Genomic DNA, 22112 nt, shown 5'->3' with positions numbered 1-22112 from the left:
GAAAAAAAATCGAAACTCTTTTTGCTTTTCTTGTGACGATCAATTCTCTCCTCGTAACTAGAGGCCCTTGTCTCTGGTATCATTTTCACAAATCTGCTCCTCAAAACTGAATGTAGTAGTCCATGTGTGGCCAAACACCAGTGACGTTTTTTGTTCAGCTGGACAGATGGGTGTTTGACATATGTGGAAAACCATTACTTGATTAAGAGTCTTTAAACTACCTTCCACCTTGACAGGGAAATGTCCCTATTTCTGGAATGGAATGTTCACTATCTCTCTGCTTACCGGGATTGGGTTCGGCGAATGTTGGCAAGATACATGATTTGGGAGGGTCCCAGAGTGTGCATTGGGGTAACTGTTGGTCTAACCAGCTAAAAGTACACAGGTTGCCATTGAGCTGTCTGGGGAAGCTTCCCGCTGCTTTTCCAATTCAGATCACCCTACCCATTATAATAATAATAATAATAATAAAATCCTTGCATTTGATATAGCGCTTTTCACGTTGGGAGGACGTCCCAAAGCACTTCACAGAACACACTGTAAAGTGAATTGACTGTATATTTGTGGGCGAACGCGGCAGCCAATTGCGCACAGCAATGTCCCACAAACAGTCGTGGATTGAAAATGACCAATTTATTATTGTTTGGTTTTGGAGGATTATTATTAGGCTCTGTGTGGAGTAAGGAAACTTGCCCGAGGTTTCGCCGTGACCTGCCTGGGATTGAACTCAGGTCTCTCACTTGCAAAGCGAGTGCTCTAACCACTGAGCTACAGGACTCCACTAGGGCCTTAGCTTGCAGGATTAACAGTTGTTGTTGTTCTAAGGGATGGTGTTGAGGTGCAGGGGATAGTGTAGGGAATGGTGTTCAGGTGTAGGGAATGGTGTTCAGGTGTAGGGAATGGTGTTCAGGTGTAGGGAATGGTGTTCAGGTGTAGGGAATGGTGTTCAGGTGTAGGTCTCATGGTTGCTTGCTCAGGGGGGTGTGGGGGAAGCTGGGCAGACCAGCTATAATCTCACTCTCAATGCCACATTCATTGCTGCCACGGAGGATTTTGAAAAAACCTGAAAAAAGATAACAGCAACTGTCACCTCTCGCTCAAAGCATCCTACACAATCAGTAGCATCTCCCCCTTCCCCACCGCACCACACTCACAGCCAGAGAGAGCAGCAATGCAACCTCACCCACAGCCAGACAGCAGCGTTACAATCTGCCACCGAACTGCCCATTGGTCCTGACCCAACTGTACAGCGCCTTGGGACGTCCTCCCGACGTGAAAGGCGCTCTATAAATGGAATCTTGTTGTTGTTGTTGCGTATCAGCCTCTCACCCCACCATCTGCTCCCACAGTTCAAAGCAGCCCCACAGGGAAACTGCATGGCCCCCAGGCCGAGAGGAGAGTCAGCCTGTTCTACATCACTTACCATTGTCTCCCCAGTCTGTGTTCCAGGAGTTTGCGATCAGCCAGTAAGGAGTCCCGTCTTCCACTCCCCAGCCCAGCATCTTGACAGAGTGGCCGCCCAACATCTCTCCGGTCACATGATGGTAAACCCCTGTTGGATGTCAGCACAGAAATCACTGAGAAACAAATCTCTAAATACCCCTCCAAAACCCCTCCATGTGTTCCTGTTACCTGTCTTGTACAGCAGTATGTCAGTGTACATGGATAGACTACCATCCACTGGACCATGTCTATAGATCTCCAACTGTATCTGAGTCTCATTGGCAGAGACACTGTACGAAGTGGCTCCTGTAGGAGAGAAATGTTTTTTTGTTCAGCTGGGATTCTGACCAGCAAAGAAATCCATCACTATAAGACTCCCAGGGACTGATAAACCCTGTGGGGCGAGGGGTCATGTTGACTTACCATAATACTTGTCCTTGCAGTAGGAACGTGTGTAGCCGGTCTCACAGTGTCGCCGGCAGCGAGGTACGGTAGCCTCCCCGGAGCAGGCTGGCCGCGAACCATTCACATGGTGCTCACAGGGGGGTATGGAATATGGACGGCAGCCTGAAGGAGGAGAGAGAGAGAGAGGAGGGTAATATGGCAGGGCCAGACTGGACCATACACAGACCCAGCCTGAGGGGAGATTCCGATACAAGAACAAAGGCACATGGCACTGGCCCACCCGCGTACTGACCAATGTTAGAGCCATATTCTCCTCCAGTCACTAATCCTTGCTCTTTCCAGTAATCCCAGGCAACGGCAGCAAAGCCTCCACTGCACCTGTCAACAGGAACACAGTGCATACAGAGAATATCAGAGAGAATAAGTATTGGAGAAAGAGTGTTGGTGAGAGTGTGTATGTGGTTCTGCATACAGAATTTAGGGTTTGTATAGTGCAGAGGCCACAATCTAGAAAGTGTTTAACCCAAACTGTGCATACACTAAACCATATGGGTTTCAGGCCTTCGGACGCCCTCCTGATGTGAAAGACGCTATACAAGTATAGTTTGTTGTTGTACACTGACCACGTGCGAACATAAGCACAGAAGAATTTGCTGGCGAAAGAAGACCAAGGTCCATCTTGTTAGAATATACACTTTTTGTATAATGTTAGAATCATAAATCATAGATGTTGCGAACGGGTTAACTTTTAAGTTAAGTGTGGGGGACAACTGGACTGACAGTCATGGGATAGGACACCTCTGGTTTTCTCTGTTTTTGAAAGAATAACAGACAGGGGCCGGGGGTCACCTCTTATCAGTAAATGACAACAAGCCACAGAGGTAACGGTCCAAGGTACCAGTCGACACAGGATCTCGACTGAGCAATAAGTCGCTAGATTCTGACAGGGCCGAGCGACAGAAGGCAACCCTCAAGAATAGCAACTAATGAGCAAGTTGTTTAAACTGGAGGGCCTCGGTACCATCCCGGGATACTGATCAGCAATAACCAGTCACTTAAAAGGAATGTACTAATGATCCCACACCACAAAATAATGAGCACCAGATACAGCCCTAAACTGATCAATCCTCTATCTTAGACAATTAGATCAGATAACAGGGGTCTTAAGGACAATGTGTATGTGTGTGAGGCACTACACCCCATGAGGTGCTCACGTACACCCGGCATGATTTCAGCAGGTGACCTAATGTCCACACCATGATTGGACGAACATCGGTATAAGAGTTCCGATAACTTTGTGTACGGGGCCGTCCCGGGTCACGGAGACAAGGATACGGGAGATGGAGCCGTCCCGGGTCACGGAGACAAGGATATGGGAGATGGAGCCGTCCCGGGTCACGGAGACAAGGATACGGGAGATGGAGCCGTCCCGGGTCACGGAGACAAGGATACGGGAGATGGAGCCGTCCCGGGCTGCGGAGACAAGGGTACGGAGATGGAAGACTGAGAGCTAGAAACACTAAGACTGAGGATATTGGATGGAAGATTGAAAGCTGTCAGCAAGAAGACTGAAAGCATGAAGAATCAAACTTGTGTGCTGGAAATATACAGTGTTGAACTCGAGATATCTACAGTGGTATTATTCTGTTATAAGATCTGTTGATTGTACGGCCTTTGGTCTGACCCATCGGGATATTGGGGAATAACGAACGAATAATAATAAAACTTATTTTTAAATCAGATATTAAATCAGATATCTGGTTAAAGGAATTAGCGTTATTTCCTTACAGATTTGGCTGATTTTATTTTCCACCATCCTGGCAGTCGCTTGACATGTTGTGTCCCAATTCTACACTGTATCCCCCCCCAGATATTATTTTCTTGCAAAAATCTTTAATTTGTTCTTGAAACAAACAAAATTTCTGCTTGCACCGTCTGTCTCCCTATGGAGCCTGTTCCATAAGTTTACTTTCGTAAGTGAGCCTCCTCATTCTTCCTCCCAAAATATATCATTTCGCATTTCTCCACATTAAACTTCATCTGCTATGTATCGGCTTTTGTCTAAGTCCATTTGCCATCTGCTCCTATCCTCCTCACTGTTACTCCTTTTTCTCGCTTAGTATCATCTGCAAACTTGGAAATTGTGCTCCCTATACCCAAGTCCAGGTCATTGATATAGATCACAAACAGCAGTGGTCCCAATACTGACCCCTGAGAGACACCACTCCACACTTCCCTCCAGTCAAAAAAACAACCGTCCAGCACCACTCTCTGCTCTCTGTCTCCCAGACAGTTCTGTATCCGCTGCCACTGTCCCTTTGATACCGTGGGCTTCTATTGGGTAGGGATGTAGGGATGGGGAGTGTTGGGATGGGGAGTGTTGGGATGGGGAGTGTTGGGACGGGGAGTGTTGGGACGGGGAGTGTTGGGACGGGGAGTGTTGGGACGGGGAGTGTTGGGACGGGGAGTGTTGGGACGGGGAGTGTTGGGATGGTGGTAGTTGTGCCTGTACGCTAACCTGTACTCCTGCGAACAATTGGTGGTATGTGCTGTATTAACATTAACAGTTTTAGTTTTTTAAACATAACGTCACAGTAAAGAGATATAAACTGTCGGATTAACCGTTTGTTTCACAAAATGAATAGGAGAAACACTCCGCAATTTTCTGCAAAATTTGTCAAACGTCAAATATTTCAGCACGTTTCTATCAGCCCAACTCATCACCAAACCCAAGATGTTATTTCCTCGTTTGCTCCTTTACAAACTGAGTTGTAAAATACTCTTCCTTTAACTCCAGATATTCGTTCCCTAGAATACCAGTAGACACTTTTTTATCCCAATCAATTTCTGACTGTGCATACACACTGTGCATAAACACTGTGTGTGTGAACACTGACTGTGCATATACACTGACCCGTCACTGCAATTGGGAACACAGCAGGAAAGCAAATCCTCGGCAGAAATCTCAGCATTCACCTTCCCCTCAGATTGAATACAAATCCGGTCAGATATCGCTCCGACTGCAGCAAATGCCTGAACCAGAGAGACTGTGTGTGAGTAACACAGAGAGAAAGTGTTCATAACAAGAGTGTGTCAGAGAGAGAGTCAGAGAGAGTCAGAGTGTCAGAGTGAGTGTATCAGAGTGTGTCAGAGTCAGAGTGAGAGAGTGTCCGAGTGAATTGGTCCGAGTGAGAGTCAGAAACTGTAAGAGAGTGTTAAGAGTATCAGAGTGAGATTTTATGTCAGAGTGGGAATGTGTCAGAGTGTGTTAGTAACCCAGAGAGTCCTGTAGCTCAGTGGTTAGAGCACTCGCTTTGCAAGTGAGACACCTGGGTTCAATTCCAGGCAGAGGGCCAAACCTTGGGCAAGTTTCCTTACTCCACACAGAGCCTAATAATAATCCCTCCAAAACCAAAAACAATAATAAATTGGTCATTTTCAATCCACGACTGTTTGTGGGACATTGCTGTGCGCAATTGGCTGCCGCGTTCGCCCACAAATATACAGTCAATTCACTTTACAGTGTGTTCTGTGAAGCACTTTCAGATATCCAGATGATGTGTTAAGAGTGTGTTATTAACACAGAGAGTGTGTTAGTAACCCAGAGTGAGTGTTAGTAACCCAGAGAGAGAGTGTTAGTAACCCAGAGAGAGAGGGTTAGTAACCCAGAGAGAGAGGGTTAGTAACCCAGAGAGAGTGTTAGTAACACAGAGAGAGTGTTAGTAACCCAGAGAGAGAGGGTTAGTAACCCAGAGAGAGAGGGTTAGTAACCCAGAGAGAGTGTTAGTAACCCAGAGAGAGAGTGTTAGTAACCCAGAGAGAGAGTGTTAGTAACACAGAGAGAGTGTTAGTAACACAGAGAGAGAGGGTTAGTAACCCAGAGAGAGTGTTAGTAACACAGAGAGTGTGTTAGTAACCCAGAGAGAGAGGGTTAGTAACCCAGAGAGAGAGGGTTAGTAACCCAGAGAGAGAGGGTTAGTAACCCAGAGAGAGAGGGTTAGTAACCCAGAGATAGAGAGTGTTAGTAACCCAGAGAGAGAGTGTTAGTAACCCAGAGAGAGTGTTAGTAACACAGAGAGAGTGTTAGTAACAGAGAGAGAGAGTGTTAGTAACACAGAGAGAGTGTTAGTAACACAGAGAGAGAGTGTTAGTAACACAGAGAGAGAGTGTTAGTAACACAGAGAGAGTGTTAGTAACCCAGAGAGAGTGTTAGTAACAGAGAGAGAGTCAGTAACACAGAGAGAGTGTTAGTAACCCAGAGAGAGAGAGTGTTAGTAACACAGAGAGAGTGTTAGTAACACAGAGAGAGAGTGTTAGTAACACAGAGAGTGTGTTAGTAACACAGAGAGAGAGTGTTAGTCACTGAGAGAGAGTGTTAGTCACAGAGAGAGAGTGTTAGTCACACAGAGAGAGAGTGTTAGTCACTGAGAGAGAGAGAGTGTTAGTCACTGAGAGAGAGAGTGTTAGTCACTGAGAGAGAGAGTGTTAGTCACTGAGAGAGAGAGTGTTAGTAACACAGAGAGAGAGTGTTAGTAACCGAGAGAGAGAGTGTTAGTAACACAGAGAGAGAGTGTTAGTAACACAGAGAGAGAGGGTTAGTAACCGAGAGAGAGAGTGTTAGTAACCGAGAGAGAGTGTTAGTAACCGAGAGAGAGTGTTAGTAACCGAGAGAGCGAGTGTTAGTAACCGAGAGAGAGAGTGTTAGTAACACAGAGAGAGAGTGTTAGTAACCGAGAGAGTGTTAGTAACACAGAGAGAGAGTGTTAGTAACCGAGAGAGAGAGTGTTAGTAACACAGAGAGTGTTAGTAACACAGAGAGAGAGTGTTAGTAACACAGAGAGAGAGTGTTAGTAACACAGAGAGAGAGTGTTAGTAACACAGAGAGAGAGTGTTAGTAACCGAGAGAGAGAGTGTTAGTAACCGAGAGAGAGAGTGTTAGTAACACAGAGAGTGTTAGTAACACAGAGAGAGAGTATTAGTAACCGAGAGAGAGAGTGTTAGTAACCGAGAGAGAGAGTGTTAGTAACACAGAGAGAGAGTGTTAGTAACACAGAGAGAGAGTGTTAGTAACCGAGAGAGAGAGTGTTAGTAACACAGAGAGAGAGTGTTAGTAACACAGAGAGAGAGTGTGGAGGTAGTGAGTGCGCGAGTCCGTTGCTGCGGGTGACGGAGTGTGTTATACCCAACACGATCCACACGATCCCTGGTCGCGTATTTGACGTGTTGTTGGACACAGTATCTGTTGACGCCAATCAAAGTGTTCGGGTAAACGTATCCCTCTGTCAGGCAGATACCTGAGAGATAGAGAGAGAGAGTGTCAGAGGGAGAGAGAGTCAGAGAGTGAGTGTCAGAGAGAGAGAGAGTCAGAGAGTGTGTCAGGAGAGTGTCAGAGAGAGAGTGTCAGAGAGAGAGTGTCAGAGAGAGAGAGTGTCAGAGTGAGTGTCAGAGAGAGAGAGTGTGTCAGAGAGAGAGTGTAAGAGAGAGAGCGAGTCAGAGAGTGAGTGTCAGAGAGAGAGAGACTGACAGAGAGTGTCAGAGAGTCACCGAGAGTGTCAGAGAGAGAGTGTCAAAGAGAGAGAGAGAATGTCAGAGTGTCAGAGAGTGAGTGTCAGAGAGAGAGAGAGAGTGACAGAGAGAGTCAGAGAGAGAGAGAGAGAGAGGCAGAGAGAGAGAGTGTCATAGAGAGTGTCAGAGAGAGAGAGAGAATGTCAGAGAGAGTGTCAGAGAGTGAGTGTCAGAGAGAGAGAGAGAGAGAGAGAGTGACAGAGAGAGTCAGAGAGAGAGTCACAGAGAGAGTGTGTCAGAGAGAGTGTCAGAGAGTGAGAGTGTCAGAAAGAGTGTCTGAGAGTGAGTGTCAGAGAGTGTCAGAGAGAGAGTGTCAGAGAGTGAGTATCAGAGAGTGTCAGAGAGAGAGTCAGAGAGAGAGAGTCAGAGAGAGTGTCAGAGAGTGAGTATCAGAGAGTGTCAGAGAGAGAGTCAGAGAGAGAGTCAGAGAGTGAGTGTCAGAGAGAGTCAGAGAGTGAGTGTCAGAGAATGACAGAGAGTGTCAGAGAGAGAAATAGTGTCAGAGAGTGAGTGTCAGAGAGTAAGTGTCAGAGAGAAAGAGAGAGAGTGTCAGAGAGAGAGAGAGTCAGAGTGAGTGTCAGAGAGTGTCAGAGAGAGAGTGTCAAAGAGAGAGAGAGAATGTCAGAGTGTCAGAGAGAGAGAGACAGAGAGAGTCAGAGAGAGAGAGAGAGAGTCAGAGAGAGAGAGAGTGTCATAGAGAGTGTCAGAGAGAGAGAGTGTCAAAGAGAGAGAGAGAATGTCAGTGTCAGAGAGTGAGTGTCAGAGAGAGAGAGAGAGTGACAGAGAGAGTCAGAGAGAGAGAGAGAGAGAGTCAGAGAGAGAGAGTGTCATAGAGAGTGTCAGAGAGAGAGAATGTCAGAGAGAGTGTCAGAGAGTGTCAGAGAGAGAGTGTCAGAGAGTGAGTATCAGAGAGTGTCAGAGAGAGAGTCAGAGAGAGAGAGTCAGAGAGAGAGTCAGAGAGTGAGTGTCAGAGAGAGTCAGAGAGTGAGTGTCAGAGAATGACAGAGTGTCAGAGAGAGAAATAGTGTCAGAGAGTGAGTGTCAGAGAGTAAGTGTCAGAGAGAAAGAGAGAGAGTGTCAGAGAGAGAGAGAGTCAGAGTGAGTGTCAGAGAGTGTCAGAGAGAGAGTGTCAGAGAGTGAGTGCCAGAGAGTGTCAGAGAGAGATGGTCAGAGAGTGAGTGTCAGAGAGAGAGTGTCAGAGAGAGAGTGTCAGAGAGAGAGAGTCAGAGAGAGAGAGTGTCGGAGAGAGTGTCAAATAGTGAGTGTCAGGGAGAGAGAGTGACAGAAAGTGTCAGAGAGAGAGAGTGTCAGAGTGAGTGTCAGAGAAAGAGAGAGTCAGAGAGAGAGAGTGTCAGAAAGAGAGTGTCTGAGAGTGAGAGTCAGAGAGAGAGAGTGACAGAGAGAATGTCAGAGAGAGAGAGAATGTCAGAGAGAGAGTGTGTCAGAGAGAGAGTGTCAGAGAGAGAGAGAGAGAGTGTCAGAGAGAGAGAGTGTCAGAAAGAGAGTGTCTGAGAGTGAGTGTCAGAGAGAGTGTCAGAGAGAGTGTCAGAGAGTGAGTATCAGAGTGTCAGAGAGAGAGTCAGAGAGAGTGTCAGAGAGACAGTGTCAGAGAGAGTGTCAGAGAGAGAGTGTGTCAGAGAGAGTGTCAGAGAGAGAGTCAGAGAGAGAGAGTTAGAGAGTGAGTGTCAGAGGGAGTCAGAGAGTGAGTGTCAGAGAATGACAGAGAGTGTCAGAGAGACAGTGTCAGAGAGAGAGATAGTGTCAGAGAGTGAGTGTGAGAGAGTAAGTGTCAGAGAGAAAGAGAGAGTGTCAGAGAGAGAGAGTCAGAGTGAGTGTCAGAGAGTGTGCCAGAGAGAGTGTCAGGGTGTCAGAGTGAGTGTCAGAGTGAGAGTAAGAGTGAGTGTCAGAGTGAGAGTGTCAGAGTGAGAGTCAGAGTGTCAGAGTGAGAGTCAGATTGAGTGTCAGAGTGAGAGTCAGAGTGAGTATCAGAGTGAGTGTGTCAGAGTGAGAGTGTCAGACTGTCAGAATGAGAGTATCAGAGTGAGTGTCAGATTGAGAGTGTCAGAGTTAGAGTCAGAGTGCGAGTGTCAGAGTGACAGTGTGTCAGAAAAACAGAGTGTCAGAAAGAGTGTGTCAGAGAGAGATAGACCCTGTACTCACCATACCGGTGGCTGGGGTCCATTAATGAAAGTTCCACAAAGTCTCTTAACGTAGCTCAGGGGCACCGAATAGAAATTATGTCCAGCCTGAGACCAGGAACAGAGAGTGAGACAGTTGCGCAGTAGGGGGTGTTGGTGCCCAGTCACAGTGCTAAATAGTACTGCCGGTGACAGAGCCCAGTGACATGTGGTGCAGACTGACCTTCCATGTGGTGTTGAGCTGGTTGATATAGATAACCATCTCCTGGGACATTGGAGCCAGGCCGAGCACGGAGATCAGGCACGCCGGCATCACCAGCAAGAGGAAAGCTTCTCTCAAACACATTGTGCCAACCAGAACATCACTGAGAGAAGAGAGAGTCTGAGAAACACCTACAACAAAAAAATACAATTGTAAAGTTTCTTTCACATTGGGAGGATGACCTGGAGAGACACACACACAAAGACGCAGATAACCACATGTTGCAATTGAGTCAACTCCCTGTACCGGTCTCTACTCTGGTTCCTGATCCAGGTGGGTCTGCAGTATTCCAGCACAGCCTCGCCGACCTCATGGGCAGGACCTGGAAGGGCAGACCAGTCACTGGAAGCAGGACATCCTCGCACTCAGCTCCTGTTAACCCTGCAAGCCAAAGCCCTAATGGGTACTGTAATCTTAGTTGGACACTCTCAAGCTTTTCTGTTCTGCGAATATCAGACAACCGGCTGAACAAATAACTATCTTACGTACACAAACTTCAAAAGCAGAAACTGAATCTGCACTTCCTGGTCAGAAGCAGTACATCACCGACTCACGTGTTAATGTCAGGAAACGGGGACTGTGGCAGGAAGAGAAAGAAAGACAGAGACAGAGAGACCGGGGGTGGGGGGGAAGAATACAGAATAGACAATGGTGAGGAAAATAGGAGTGATAACAAAAAAACTTTGGAAAGAGTTAGGAAAACTTAGAAGAGATCATTAGGAAGGCAAAGAGTAACTATAAGGAGAACATAGGAAAAATATAAAGAGAAACAGCAATAATAATAAGTTATCTTAGCAATAAAAGGATGGTTACAGTAGGGATGAAGGGGATAAGCTCACAGTAAATAATAATGAAATACTAAATGAATACTTCAAAGTAAAATACTAAAGATGGGGAGTAAGGAATGGGTGAAGACTCATGTGGAATATGAGTCTTCACTCATTCCTAAGGCAAAGTCTTTAGTTTTTACAAAGGAAATAAAAAAACTGTGAGAACAAAAGTAAAGTGTAAAGTCACAACAGTTAAAATAGGAAGAATAAATATTTTTTGAATAAAATGACAAACTTAAAAGACAAGGCTCTGGCCAAAACAGACTGCACCAAGGATTTTTAGGGAAAGTGAGGATGAAAAAGCTGAGAATCTTGTATTTATATATTTACTCGCTGTACCCGTTGCAGCTTCGCTTACAACCAAAGGATCAAATATGGAATGTAGATTGACACAGACACACAGACATTTTGTCTTTATACTCAGCTGGGAGGACTCCTGTGGAGGACTCCTGTGGAGGACACCTTTAATATATTTTCTCTCAGTCTCTGTCTCTTTCTCAGTCTCTCTCTCTCTCTTGCTCTCAGTCTGTCTCTCCTACAAAACAGTCACTTTATAGTATATTCTTTCAGTCTCTCTCAGCCTCTCTCACAACCTCTCTGCCTCTCTTACTATCTCAGTCTCTCGTTCTGTCTGTCCCACATGGGACTAAAAAATATGCCATGACACTGCCAGTTGCGGTACCTTTCTGATGAGGTATAAATCATGTCTCTATATCAATTGTTTATTGCGTGATTGACGGATACATTGACACACAAACATTTTGTCTTTATTAATATAGAACTCTGCAGAAAGGAACTGTACCCGAGAACTGGAGAATGACCGATGTAAAGAAAAAGGTGATCAACATCACCAACAAAATTACATTTGTAAAGCGCCTTTCACGTCTGGAGGACGTCCCAAGGTGCTGGACAGACAAGAGTTTAGGACCCACACTGGGGGTCATGATGACGGAGTGGCGAGGGCAGGTGGGGAAGCAGGGAGATCGAAAGTACGGTCGAAGAGGAGGGTCTTGAAGATCGCAAGGGAGGGGGTGAGGCGGAGGGACTGTGGGAAGGAGGGTGGGGACAGAGTGGCGCAAGGCCCGCCTGCCAATAGTGGGGCGAGCGAGGCGGGGCCGTGAGGCAGGCCGGAGCCCACCGAGCGAGGGAGTAGGCAGGATCGTAGGGGGTTAGGAGGTCGCAGAGCTCGGGGAGAGCAAGACCATGGAGGGCTTTGAAGGTGAGGACCAGGATCTTGAACTGTATCCTCTGTGTGATGGGAAGCCGGTGGAGTCGGGCGAGGATGGGGGGATAAGGTCGCGGAGCCTCGTGCGGGAGCTGCAGAGTTCTGGATGATCTGCAGTCAGTGGAGGGAGGAGTTGGTGAGGCCGACAAACAGTTAGTTTGCAGAGTCGAGCCTCGATGTAATGAAGGTGTGTGTGAGGGTCTCGGGGCTGCGGTGTGAGACGATGTCGGAGCGGGTAATATTGCTGAGGTGGGGGAGGGCAGAGCCGGTCATGGCGCAGATGTGGGGTAGAAAGGATAGTTGAGGGTCAATCAAGACCCCAAGGTCCCGGACCGGCTCAGTGAGGGGGAGTGAGCCCCAGGGATGAGGGGAGGCTGTCAGCGCCTGAGGTCTTGTTGATATTTGACAGACATTCTGTCAGGACAGCAGAACCCCCACCACAACACCCCCCCACCCCCAACACCCCCAACAACACCCCCCAACACCCACCCCCCACACAACCCACCCCAACACCCCAACAACACCCCCCACCACAACACCCCCCACCCCCCAACACCCCCACCACAACACCCCCCACCCCCCCCACCACAACACCCCCACCCCCAACACCCCCCACCCCCAACACCCCCCACCCCCAACACCCCCACCACAACACCCCCACCCCCCCACCACAACACCCCCCCCCCCAACACCCCCCCACCCCCCCCCCCACAACACCCCCACCACCACAACACCCCCCCAACCCCCCCCCCCCAACACCCCCCCACCCCCCACCACAACACCCCACCACCCAACACCCCCCCACCCCCACCACCAACACCCCCCCCCCCCAACACCCCCACCACAACACCCCCCCCCCCAACACCCCCACCACAACACCCCCCACCACAACACCCCCCCACCCCCCAACACCCCCACCACAACACCCCCCACCCCCCAACACCCCCCCTCCCCCGGGCCTCACCGGGGATCACCCGCCGCACTGCACATGGCGGTTGGAGTCACGTGTCTCAACTACCGTTTCCGGTGACGTGGGGCCCAGTGCGCAGCCGCAGCTCAGCCCCGGACCCGAGACCAGACCCCGGGCCCCACCGCCGCCACCGCCGCCCCCCCACCGGCACCGCCGCCCACCGCCGCCCCCCCCACCGGCACCGGCACCGCCCACACCGGCACCGCCGCCCCCCCCCCCCCACCGGCACCGCCGCCCACCGCCGCCCCCCCCACCGGCACCGGCACCGCCCACACCGGCACCGCCGCCCCCCCACCGGCACCGGCACCGCCCACCGGCACCGCCGCCCCCCACACCGGCACCGCCGCCCACCGCCGCCCCCCCCCACCGGCACCGGCACCGCCCACACCGGCACCGCCGCCCCCCCCCCACCGGCACCGCCGCCCACCGCCGCCCCCCCCACCGGCACCGCCCACCGCCGCTCCCCCCCACCGCCACCGCCCCCCCCACCGGCACCGCCCCCCCCCACCGGCACCGGCACCGCCCACCGCCGCTCCCCCCCACCGCCGCTCCCCCCCCCGACCCCGGCCCCCCGGCACCGAGACTCGGCTCCGCCTCCCGGGCCGCGATGCACCGCCGCCGGGACCCCGAGCTGTACCGCGCCCCTTTCCCGCTCTACACGGTCCGTGTACCCCGCGCGGGGCTCGCGGTGGTGGCGGGCGGTGGGGGCGCGTCCCGCACAGGGGTCAGGAACGCGGTGGTGAGTGACTGAGACTCGATCACTAACTGTACCTTCTACACAGTCACTACACACACAGTCACTACACAGTCATTACACACACACTCATTAAACACACACAGTCACTAAACACAGTCACTACACACACACTCACTATACACACACAGTCACTAAACACAGTCACTACACACACAGTCACTAAACACAGTCACTACACACACACCCACTATACACACACAGTCACTACACACACACCCACTATACACACACAGTCACTAAACACAGTCACTACACACACACAGTCACTAAACACAGTAACTACACACACAGTCACTAAACACAGTCACTACACACACACAGTCACTAAACACAGTCACTACACACACAGTCACTACACAGTCATTACACACACACTCACTATACACACACAGTCACTAAACACAGTCACTACACACACAGTCACTAAACACAGTCACTACACACACACCCACTATACACACACAGTCACTAAACACAGTCACTACACACACACTCACTACACACACAGTCAAGCAGTGCGGTTTAGCTGTTACACCCCAACGCACACTGTGGGGTCCCCCCTCCGGGGAGAGAGTGCACATTCCATTCCAGACGCAGAAATTTTCCTGTGTATGTGTCCCAGGGTGTGGGTGGGTGTCGGGGTGTGGGTGGGTGTCGGGGTGTGGGTGGGTGTCGGGGTGTGGGTGGGTGTCGGGGTGTGGGTGGATGTCGGGGGTGGGTTGGTGTCGGGGTGTGGGTGGATGTCGGGGTGTGGGTGGATGTCGGGGTGTGGTGGATGTTGGGGTGTGGGTGGGTGTCGGGGTTGGTGTCGGGGTGTGGGAGTAGGTGTTGTGGTGGGGGCTGTTGTGGTGGGGGGTGTTGGGGGGTGGGGGGTTGTTGTGGTGGGGGGTGTGGGTGTCGCGGTGTGGGAGTAGGTGTTGGGGGTGGGTGGTTGTCGGGGTGTGGGTGGGTGTCGGGGTGTGGGTGTCGGGGTGTAGGTGTTGCGCTGTGGGGGGTGTTGTGGTGGGGGGGTGTTGGGGGGTGGGGGGGTGTTGTGGTAGGGGGGTGTTGGGGGGTGGGGGGGTGTTGTGGTGGGGGTGTTGTGGTGGGGGGTGTCGGGGGGGTGGGGGGGTGTTGGGGGTGGGGGGGTGTTGTGGTGGTGGGGGGTGTTGGGGGGTGTGGGGGGTGTTGGGGGGTGGGGGGTGTTGGGGGGTGGGGGGGTGTTGTGGTGGTGAGGGGTGTTGTGGTGGGGGGTGGGGGGGTGTTGGGGGTGGGGGGGTGTTGTGGTGGGGGGGGGTGGGGGGGGTGTTGGGGGGTGGGGGGGTGTTGTGGTGGGGGGTGGGGGGGTGTTGTGGTGGGGGGTGTTGGGGGGTGGGGGGTGTTGGGGTGGGGGGTGTTGGGGGGTGGGGGGTGTTGTGGTGGGGGGTGTTGGGGGGTGGGGGGGTGTTGTGGTGGGGGGGTGTTGGGGGGTGGGGGGGTGTTGTGGTGGGGGGGGTGGGGGGGGTGGGGGGGTGTTGTGGTGGGGGTTCTGCTGTCCTGACAGAATGTCTGTCAAATATCAACAAGACCTCAGGCGCTGACAGCCTCCCCTCATCCCTGGGGCTCACTCCCCCTCACTGAGCCGGTCCGGGACCTTGGGGTCTTGATTGACCCTCAACTATCCTTTCTACCCCACATCTGCGCCATGACCGGCTCTGCCCTCCCCACCTCAGCAATATTACCCGCTCCGACATCGTCTCACACCGCAGCCCCGAGACCCTCACACACACCTTCATTACATCGAGGCTCGACTCTGCAAACTAACTGTTTGTCGGCCTCACCAACTCCTCCCTCCACTGACTGCAGATCATCCAGAACTCTGCAGCTCCCGCACGAGGCTCCGCGACCTTATCCCCCCCATCCTCGCCCGACTCCACCGGCTTCCCATCACACAGAGGATACAGTTCAAGATCCTGGTCCTCACCTTCAAAGCCCTCCATGGTCTTGCTCTCCCCGAGCTCTGCGACCTCCTAACCCCCTACGATCCTGCCTACTCCCTCGCTCGGTGGGCTCCGGCCTTCTTCACATCCCCCACCTCGCCCGTCCCACCAACTGCATCCTGCCCCCCCCTCTTGAAATTCATCCTACGGTTCCCTCCGTCTTGCCCCCTCTCTTGCCTCCTTCAAGACCCATCTCAAGATCCGCTTTGATCATGCTTTCAATCTCCCAGCTTCCCCCCCCCCCGCCCTTCCCCCTCCCGACCCCCAGCTCGGGTCCAAAACACTGAGTGTCCAGTGTCCTCCTGACGTGACTGGTGCTATACAAATGTAATTTTGTTGTTGGTGGTGGTGATGGTGCATGAAGTTTGAGTGTGTCAGATTTGCAACTTAACAAACAAAACTATTATTTATTCTGTCCTTCAGCATTTTGTGCGATTGGAGAATGTTGAAGGGCAGATCTCTGGCACTCTGATTCATTCCTATGACACAGAGACACGTGCTACTATGACTATGGCTTCAAGTGGCGATTTTTTGGCATCTGGACAGGATGCCTCATGCCACATCCTCCGATTCCGAGAACCAAAACACAAAACCCAGGGGCAGAAAGCTGGGAAAAATGAGGGTAAAGGTGAGCCTGGCTGCTGTGTATGTAATTGTACAACTGTTAACTCACTTTTCAGAGTTGGTACAGAATCAATGCAGGACCTTGTATCTTGTTTGATCTCCCCCCAACCAAGTTCTACATCAGACTCTCACTCAGCTTTCCCTCACCTCACCTGTCACTACTGAGTTGAGGAAGAACTTTCAGCCATTTTGTTCTGTCTTTTTAGAGCTTTGTTCCAGACTCCCTCCCTTCCATCCTACATTCAAAGCACATCTCAAGTCTCTTTGATCATGTTTTTATCACCTTTCCTTCTGCCCCCCCCCCCATCACCCTTTTCAGCTTCCTCCTCTTCGCTCCCCCTCCCACCCAGCTCAGGTGGCCAACTAGCTCTTTGAGATATCCTCCTGACATGAAAACTGCTATATGAATGTAAATAGTATGGTATTGTCTCTCCCTAGATCCACTGATAAGGGAATGAGTGACTGGAGGACATAGGTATAAGATAAATAATACAAGAATGAGCCTAGACCATATGAGTTCTCATTTGGAGTTTGAACCCACAACTATCTAACTGAGGCAAGTGTGAGTGAGTCAGACAGCCACAAGAAGAATAAAAGGAGACCTTAGAAGAATTATTTTCACGCAGACATTGGAACATGGAACGTCCTACCAAGTAAGTTGGTAGAGACAGAGTCCATTGTGGTTTTACAAGAGGGAAATGTACAGGTATAGGAAAGGTAGAGAAGCTTGAAGGGTTATGGGGAGAGGGAAAAGGAAATTGAGTGAGCAGCTTGCTCTGAAAGATGGTGAGGACTTCAAAATCCTCACCCTTGCCTTCAAGGCCCTCTATGGCTTTGCCCCCTCCTACCTCTGACCTACTGACCCCATATTAACCTGTCCGCTCCGGCCTGCTCCACGCCCCCCGCCCAGCCTGCCGATAGCCGTGGGTCGGGCCTTTAGCCTCTCTGCCCCCACCCATTGAAACTCCCTCCCACATTCCTTCGCCTTGCTCCTTCCCTTTGCATGTCTCAAGATACTCCTTGTCGACTGCGAATTCGGCCAACCCTCCTACCCCTACCTTCCCTGCGCTCCACCCCTCCTGATCTCAACCCCCTGCTTGGGTCCAAATCTAACTGTACAGCACCTTGGGACATTCTGACATGAAAGGCACCGAATAAATGTAAGCTGCTGCTGTTCTCGTCATCTCTGTGAAATGCTTTGAGATGTTGGTCCAACATGACTATACAAATGTGCTGGCAGCTCGGGAAAACTTGCTCATCTGTCCTGTCTCCAGGAGCAAACAAGACTGAGGTGAGGAAACGGAAGCCAGGCAACAGGACGGCAGGGGATGGCAGTGGGGATCTGCACCGCGAAGCACCAGCCATTGTGGTGGAGTCCCTAAATGTCGTACAGACGGACTTCAGTACAGACGCTCTTCAGAAAGCTGTCAGACTGAACCACGATGCCTCTCTGCTTGTCACGGGGGGAGCCGACGGCTACATTCGCGTCTGGGAGGTATGGGACCACCGATTATTTTTGAGACACCTCGAAGCATTTCACTGTGTTTTGTAGGTGAATGCAACGGCCAATTTTCAATGAGGATCTTGAAACAGCCATGAAATGAAGCAACACTTAATTTGAGATGCCAGAAGTAGTTTGTTAGGGTACGTCAGCCTTGCTTAGCTGGTAACACTCTTACTTCTTTATCAAAAGATTGTCGGTCTAAGCCCCACATCCATGATTTTGAACTTATAGTCTTGGCTGACACTAGTGCTGAGGGAGTGCTGTGTTGTTGGAGGCGCGATCCTTCAGATGAGATGTTAAAGTCCAGGTCCAGCCTGTGCTTGTTCCAGTGGATGTTAAAGATTCCACGGCACTCCTCAAATACATCTCAGTTTCTCATGGTGTCCTGCCCAACAATAAGCCAGATAAAATTGATAATTTACTTCATGGCTGTTTGTTGGACATTGCTGTGTACGATGACTGCCGTTTGCCAACAGAAATATAGTCACGCCACTTTACTGTAAATCCTGTGAAGCGCTTTGAGATATCTTCCTGACGTGAAAGGCGCTGTATAAATAGAAGGATTCTAATACTGATGTTGTTCTCTCTGATTCATCAGTTTCCCAGCATGAAGAAAACTTTGGATTTTAAAGCTCATTCCAGCGAGGTGGAAGATGTGGACATCGGGCCCGATAACAAAGTGGGTGTCTGTTCCCCCCCTTCCTGAGACGCTGGACGCCTGACCCCTACCCTTCCCCTCTAACTGGTGGGTGGGTGGTGTCTGTGGGCGGAGGCTTCACTTGCTGTGTGTGTCTGTGCAGGTGGTGTCTGTGGGCAGAGACTTCACTTGCTGTGTGTGGAAGAAGGATCAGCTGGTGATGGGATTGAGTTGGACTGAGAACATGCCTCATGTGGCTGAGAAGAGTTACAGATATCAGGCCTGCAGGTGAGCCACGGACTGCCGCCAGTTTGGGTGCAAAATGGGGGATCAGAGGGAACAAATCTTCCCCCTCCATTAAAGATAGTAATATAATTCTCCCCCCTTATAGGTTTGGAAATGTAGAAGATAATGAAGAAGCTTTTCGTCTCTACACAGTTCAGATTCCACACAAACGAGAAAGGAAACCGCTCCCGTGTTACATCAGCAAATGGGATGGGAGGAATTTCCTCCCTCTCCTGACTCGGGGGTGTGGCAATGAGGTGATATCTTCCCTGGCTGTCAGGTAATGTTCCTCTGGGAGGGGAGTCTCCTCTCCACCACACAGCATGTGCTCTCTTTGCTGCTATCCCCATCCACAAAACCCAACTCGTCGGTATAACAAATGCCCTGGGGACTTGGGAAAAAAAAGTGTTCACTATAAACATCTAAATACTGAAATGGCCAAATGTTACACGTGGTGAGCAGTTATCTACTGAAAAGGAAGAGGAGCGCGCATGTGGGGTGAGGGGAACAGACCATGCGAGTGGCTGCCCTGCAATCTCACTCTCTGACACATGTGCTTGTTTGCTTGTTGGCTACTCAGTGCCCATGTGATTGACTGCTGAACAACCCCGTGAGCTCTTCAACCCGTGACCTCTTCAAACACACCTATTGCCCCTTCTCCCCGCTTGGCTTCTGACTCCATAATTACAAAGCCCCTTATTCTATTCCACTGGTCTGCTTTACATCCCTGCCAAACATGCCTCACCATTAGTGGGCAAGCTTCCAGCCATCCTGCCCTGCTTTCTGGAACTCCAGAGACCAGGATAGGATTGCTGAAACTCCTTCCCTTGTTGAAGGCCCATCTTAACACCTACCTGTTTGGTGACTGGACTTTCCTTCATCTTACCCCTCTCTCTTCAGCTCTCACTCCCCAGCTTTGGTGCCCAGCAAGGAGTTGAAGCGCTTTGAGACGTCCTCTTGACATGAAGTAAATGTCAAATATAAATAAATATGTCTAAATTGTTCTGTTTCATGCCCTTTATTCCAAGTTGATGATGAAGGTGGCTTTCTGTTTCAATCTCACTTTCCAGCTTTTTCTTCCCATGTGTGATACCATTCCTCCACATGTGCAGATCTAATTCAATTTTAAATAATAAATAATTTGTACATTTGATGTAGCACCTTATCACGTTGGAGGACATCTCAATGTGCTTCACAGGATATACTGTGCATAGCAACTGGATTTCGTGGGTGAGGTGGGAAACAATTTGCGCAGTGACATCCTGCGACTAGTTGTATATAAAATGCAAATCCCCTGCCTCATTGGAGAAACATCCTTTTCCCTTTGCTCATTGCTCTCTGTCCCCCAGAAAGCCATAGTAAATAATAACAATAATAATAATAACCCTAGCTTTTGATATAGCGCTTTTCACGTTCTTCTAGACTAGGCGAGTGCGCTAACCACTGAGCTACAGGACTCCACTCTTCACTCTTTGTCTCTGTCTCTGCTGCACTCTCTAACTGGCTGATTGACAGGAGCTCTTGGCATGATTCTGGATTAAAATGTCACCGCTGTTTCTCTTTTCCTCTAAGTGATCAGGGGACATTTATCGGCCTTGGCACTATTACTGGATCGGTAGCAATCTACATCGCCTTCTCCTTACAGGTACTTCCGACTGGGGGAAGGGGTGTACAGTTCATGGAGGGCGTATGTTATGCAGATTTCTGTGTAGACCCACACATATATGAGCAGTACAGATCTGTGTGTGTGTGGCTACATAGATCAGTGTGTGCACACTATATAGATTGTGTGTATATGCTGTACAGATCAGTGTGTGTGCATAATGTGCAGATGAGTGTCTGTACCGATCAGTGTGTGGGAACACGCTGTACAGATCAGTGTGTGGGTGTGCTTGCTATACAGATTGAAGTGTGCCTGCGTGCTACAGTGATTGGATGACAGCAGAGCTGCAGTGAGTAACTGTGATCCCAGTGACGCTGAATTTTTGGTCCCCTTGATGTTGCAGCGAGTTTACTATGTAAAGGAGGCGCACGGCATTGTGGTAACTGATCTGGCTTTTCTGCCTGATACGAGCCCTGCAGGGAGAGAGATTCTTGGACACAATGAAGTGGCTTTGCTGAGCGTGGCCGTGGACAGTCGCTGTAAGCTGCATCTGCTGCCCAACAGACGTAAGTCACCTTCAATTCAACACTTGCTTCCTTTTCACATCGGTAGTTCTGGCAGCACTACTGACTTGAGGGTTGGACCCAAAGGTTTGATGAGGGAAAAGATGACAAAACCAAAGTTAAAAAGATATGCCTTGAGATAGAAGAGGGAGGGACCAGGATGGGGTTCCAAAGAGCAGGGCACGATCACTAAAAGTTTGCTTGTCAATGGTAGGGCAAGGGACTTAGAGCAGGCTGGTGTTTATAAAGTGAAAGGAGCTGCCGAGTTGGTAAGTATTAAGGAGGTGATGAGACCTTGGAAGGATATGAAGTTTCTGTACATTTCTGTGCTCCTGTGGAGAGTTCCTGGGATGTTGAGAGTCACTGTGTGTTTCTCTGGACAGGACTCTTCCCGATCTGGTTTGTGTTACTACTTTGTGGACTTCTGATCGTCTTCACAATCCTCCTGTTACAGCACGTCTTCCCTGGACTCTTATAGCCGATTCACAGTGCATGACATGGTCACTTGTACTGTCCCAGGCACTTCTCTTCCTTTCCTTCTCAAAATCTGGAATGTCTCTAACCTTCAATCAGCCACTTGTGCCAGACAGTGGAGTATTGAACATTAAAACGCCACTAGTTTTCCCTTATTCTTGTATTAATTCAGATAGTAGACTTGAAATACTTTTTAAATTTGAACCAAATGATGTAAATAAAACCACAAACTATTTCTGTCACCATTTTTCTGTGTGGACATCTTCTATTAGAGAACCAAAGTGGGAACTGAATGGACTTAGTAGAATGGTAGTGGGCCATGTGCATAGATTCCTGTGCCAAACACTGCGGTGAGTGAGCATCAGTAGCCCAGGTCAGTGTAAGGGCTGACTTTCCAGTGTGTGGTTCATAACAATAATCTTTGCATTTGATAAAGAGCCTTTCATGGCAGAAGGTCTTCTCAAAGTACTTTACGAGTTCACTGAAAAGTGACTGTTGTAGGAGAATGTGGCAGCCGTTTTGTGCTTTAAAATCCTACAAACAGGTGTGAAGTGAATAAGCGATGTGAAGGGGACAATGTAATGATGGTTAGGAAATTGGGAGAAACTCCTTTCTCTTTTCAAGCAGTATCATGGTAGCTTTAACTTCTTGAACAGGGCACAGGCAGGGACCTTGAGTTAATGTCTTCTCTGACAATGCAGTGCTTTCCCCCCACTGCCCCAGTGATACATGAAGCGTCAGTCGGACTGTGAGCTCAAAGTCCGTGAAATGGAGTTTAAACCTACGCCCTTCTGACTTTGAAGCAAGAGTGTGAGCGAGTCAGGCAGGAATTCAGCCATTAACGAATTATAGGCCTCAAACAATTTTTT

At 50.0% G+C, this 22112-nt stretch overlaps 2 protein-coding genes across 3 annotated transcripts; one reads left to right on the top strand and one right to left on the bottom strand.

Moving 5' to 3' along the window:
* Nucleotides 1–903: 903 nt before the first annotated feature.
* On the bottom strand, nucleotides 904–12891 carry LOC103171629 (cathepsin B). Of its 2 annotated transcripts, none has more exons than XM_042345861.1 (10): nucleotides 12833–12891; nucleotides 9775–9944; nucleotides 9574–9659; nucleotides 7031–7142; nucleotides 4763–4881; nucleotides 2141–2226; nucleotides 1867–2010; nucleotides 1633–1749; nucleotides 1424–1552; nucleotides 904–1063 (listed from the first exon to the last, which is right to left on the bottom strand). In XM_042345861.1, exons 2-10 carry the CDS (start codon nucleotides 9895–9897, stop codon nucleotides 960–962), a joined length of 1020 nt encoding a protein of 339 aa, XP_042201795.1. In that variant the 5' UTR covers nucleotides 9898–9944; nucleotides 12833–12891; the 3' UTR covers nucleotides 904–959. The 2 variants fall into 2 exon arrangements, with proteins under 2 accessions (XP_042201795.1, XP_042201796.1); XM_042345862.1 differs by lacking the exon at nucleotides 12833–12891 and adding an exon at nucleotides 10060–10125.
* A 551-nt stretch (nucleotides 12892–13442) lies between these two features.
* Nucleotides 13443–21485, top strand: preb (prolactin regulatory element binding). The gene is made up of 9 exons (XM_042345860.1): nucleotides 13443–13577; nucleotides 15977–16181; nucleotides 17452–17672; nucleotides 18280–18360; nucleotides 18482–18606; nucleotides 18710–18883; nucleotides 20176–20248; nucleotides 20610–20772; nucleotides 21153–21485. Exons 1-9 carry the CDS (start codon nucleotides 13446–13448, stop codon nucleotides 21245–21247), a joined length of 1269 nt encoding a protein of 422 aa, XP_042201794.1. The 5' UTR covers nucleotides 13443–13445; the 3' UTR covers nucleotides 21248–21485.
* Nucleotides 21486–22112: the final 627 nt, after the last annotated feature.

This window comes from Callorhinchus milii, unplaced genomic scaffold (genome assembly GCF_018977255.1).
Source record: "Callorhinchus milii isolate IMCB2004 unplaced genomic scaffold, IMCB_Cmil_1.0 Scaffold124, whole genome shotgun sequence".
Lineage (NCBI taxonomy): Eukaryota > Metazoa > Chordata > Chondrichthyes > Chimaeriformes > Callorhinchidae > Callorhinchus > Callorhinchus milii.
This window is presented reverse-complemented; position numbering and strand designations above follow the sequence as displayed.

Coding starts and splice junctions, on each gene's coding strand:
- LOC103171629 (XM_042345861.1), bottom strand. CDS start 9,897: ATGTGTTTGAGAGAAGCTTTCCTCTTGCTGGTGATGCCGGCGTGCCTG. Junction 2,227..4,762: donor GTTCCCAATTGCAGTGACGG/GTCAGTGTATAT, acceptor TCCTGTTGACAG/GTGCAGTGGAGGCTTTGCTG. Junction 1,750..1,866: donor CTGCAAGGACAAGTATTATG/GTAAGTCAACAT, acceptor TCTCTCCTACAG/GAGCCACTTCGTACAGTGTC.
- preb (XM_042345860.1), top strand. CDS start 13,446: ATGCACCGCCGCCGGGACCCCGAGCTGTACCGCGCCCCTTTCCCGCTC. Junction 17,673..18,279: donor GCTACATTCGCGTCTGGGAG/GTATGGGACCAC, acceptor CTGATTCATCAG/TTTCCCAGCATGAAGAAAAC. Junction 20,249..20,609: donor ACATCGCCTTCTCCTTACAG/GTACTTCCGACT, acceptor TTGATGTTGCAG/CGAGTTTACTATGTAAAGGA.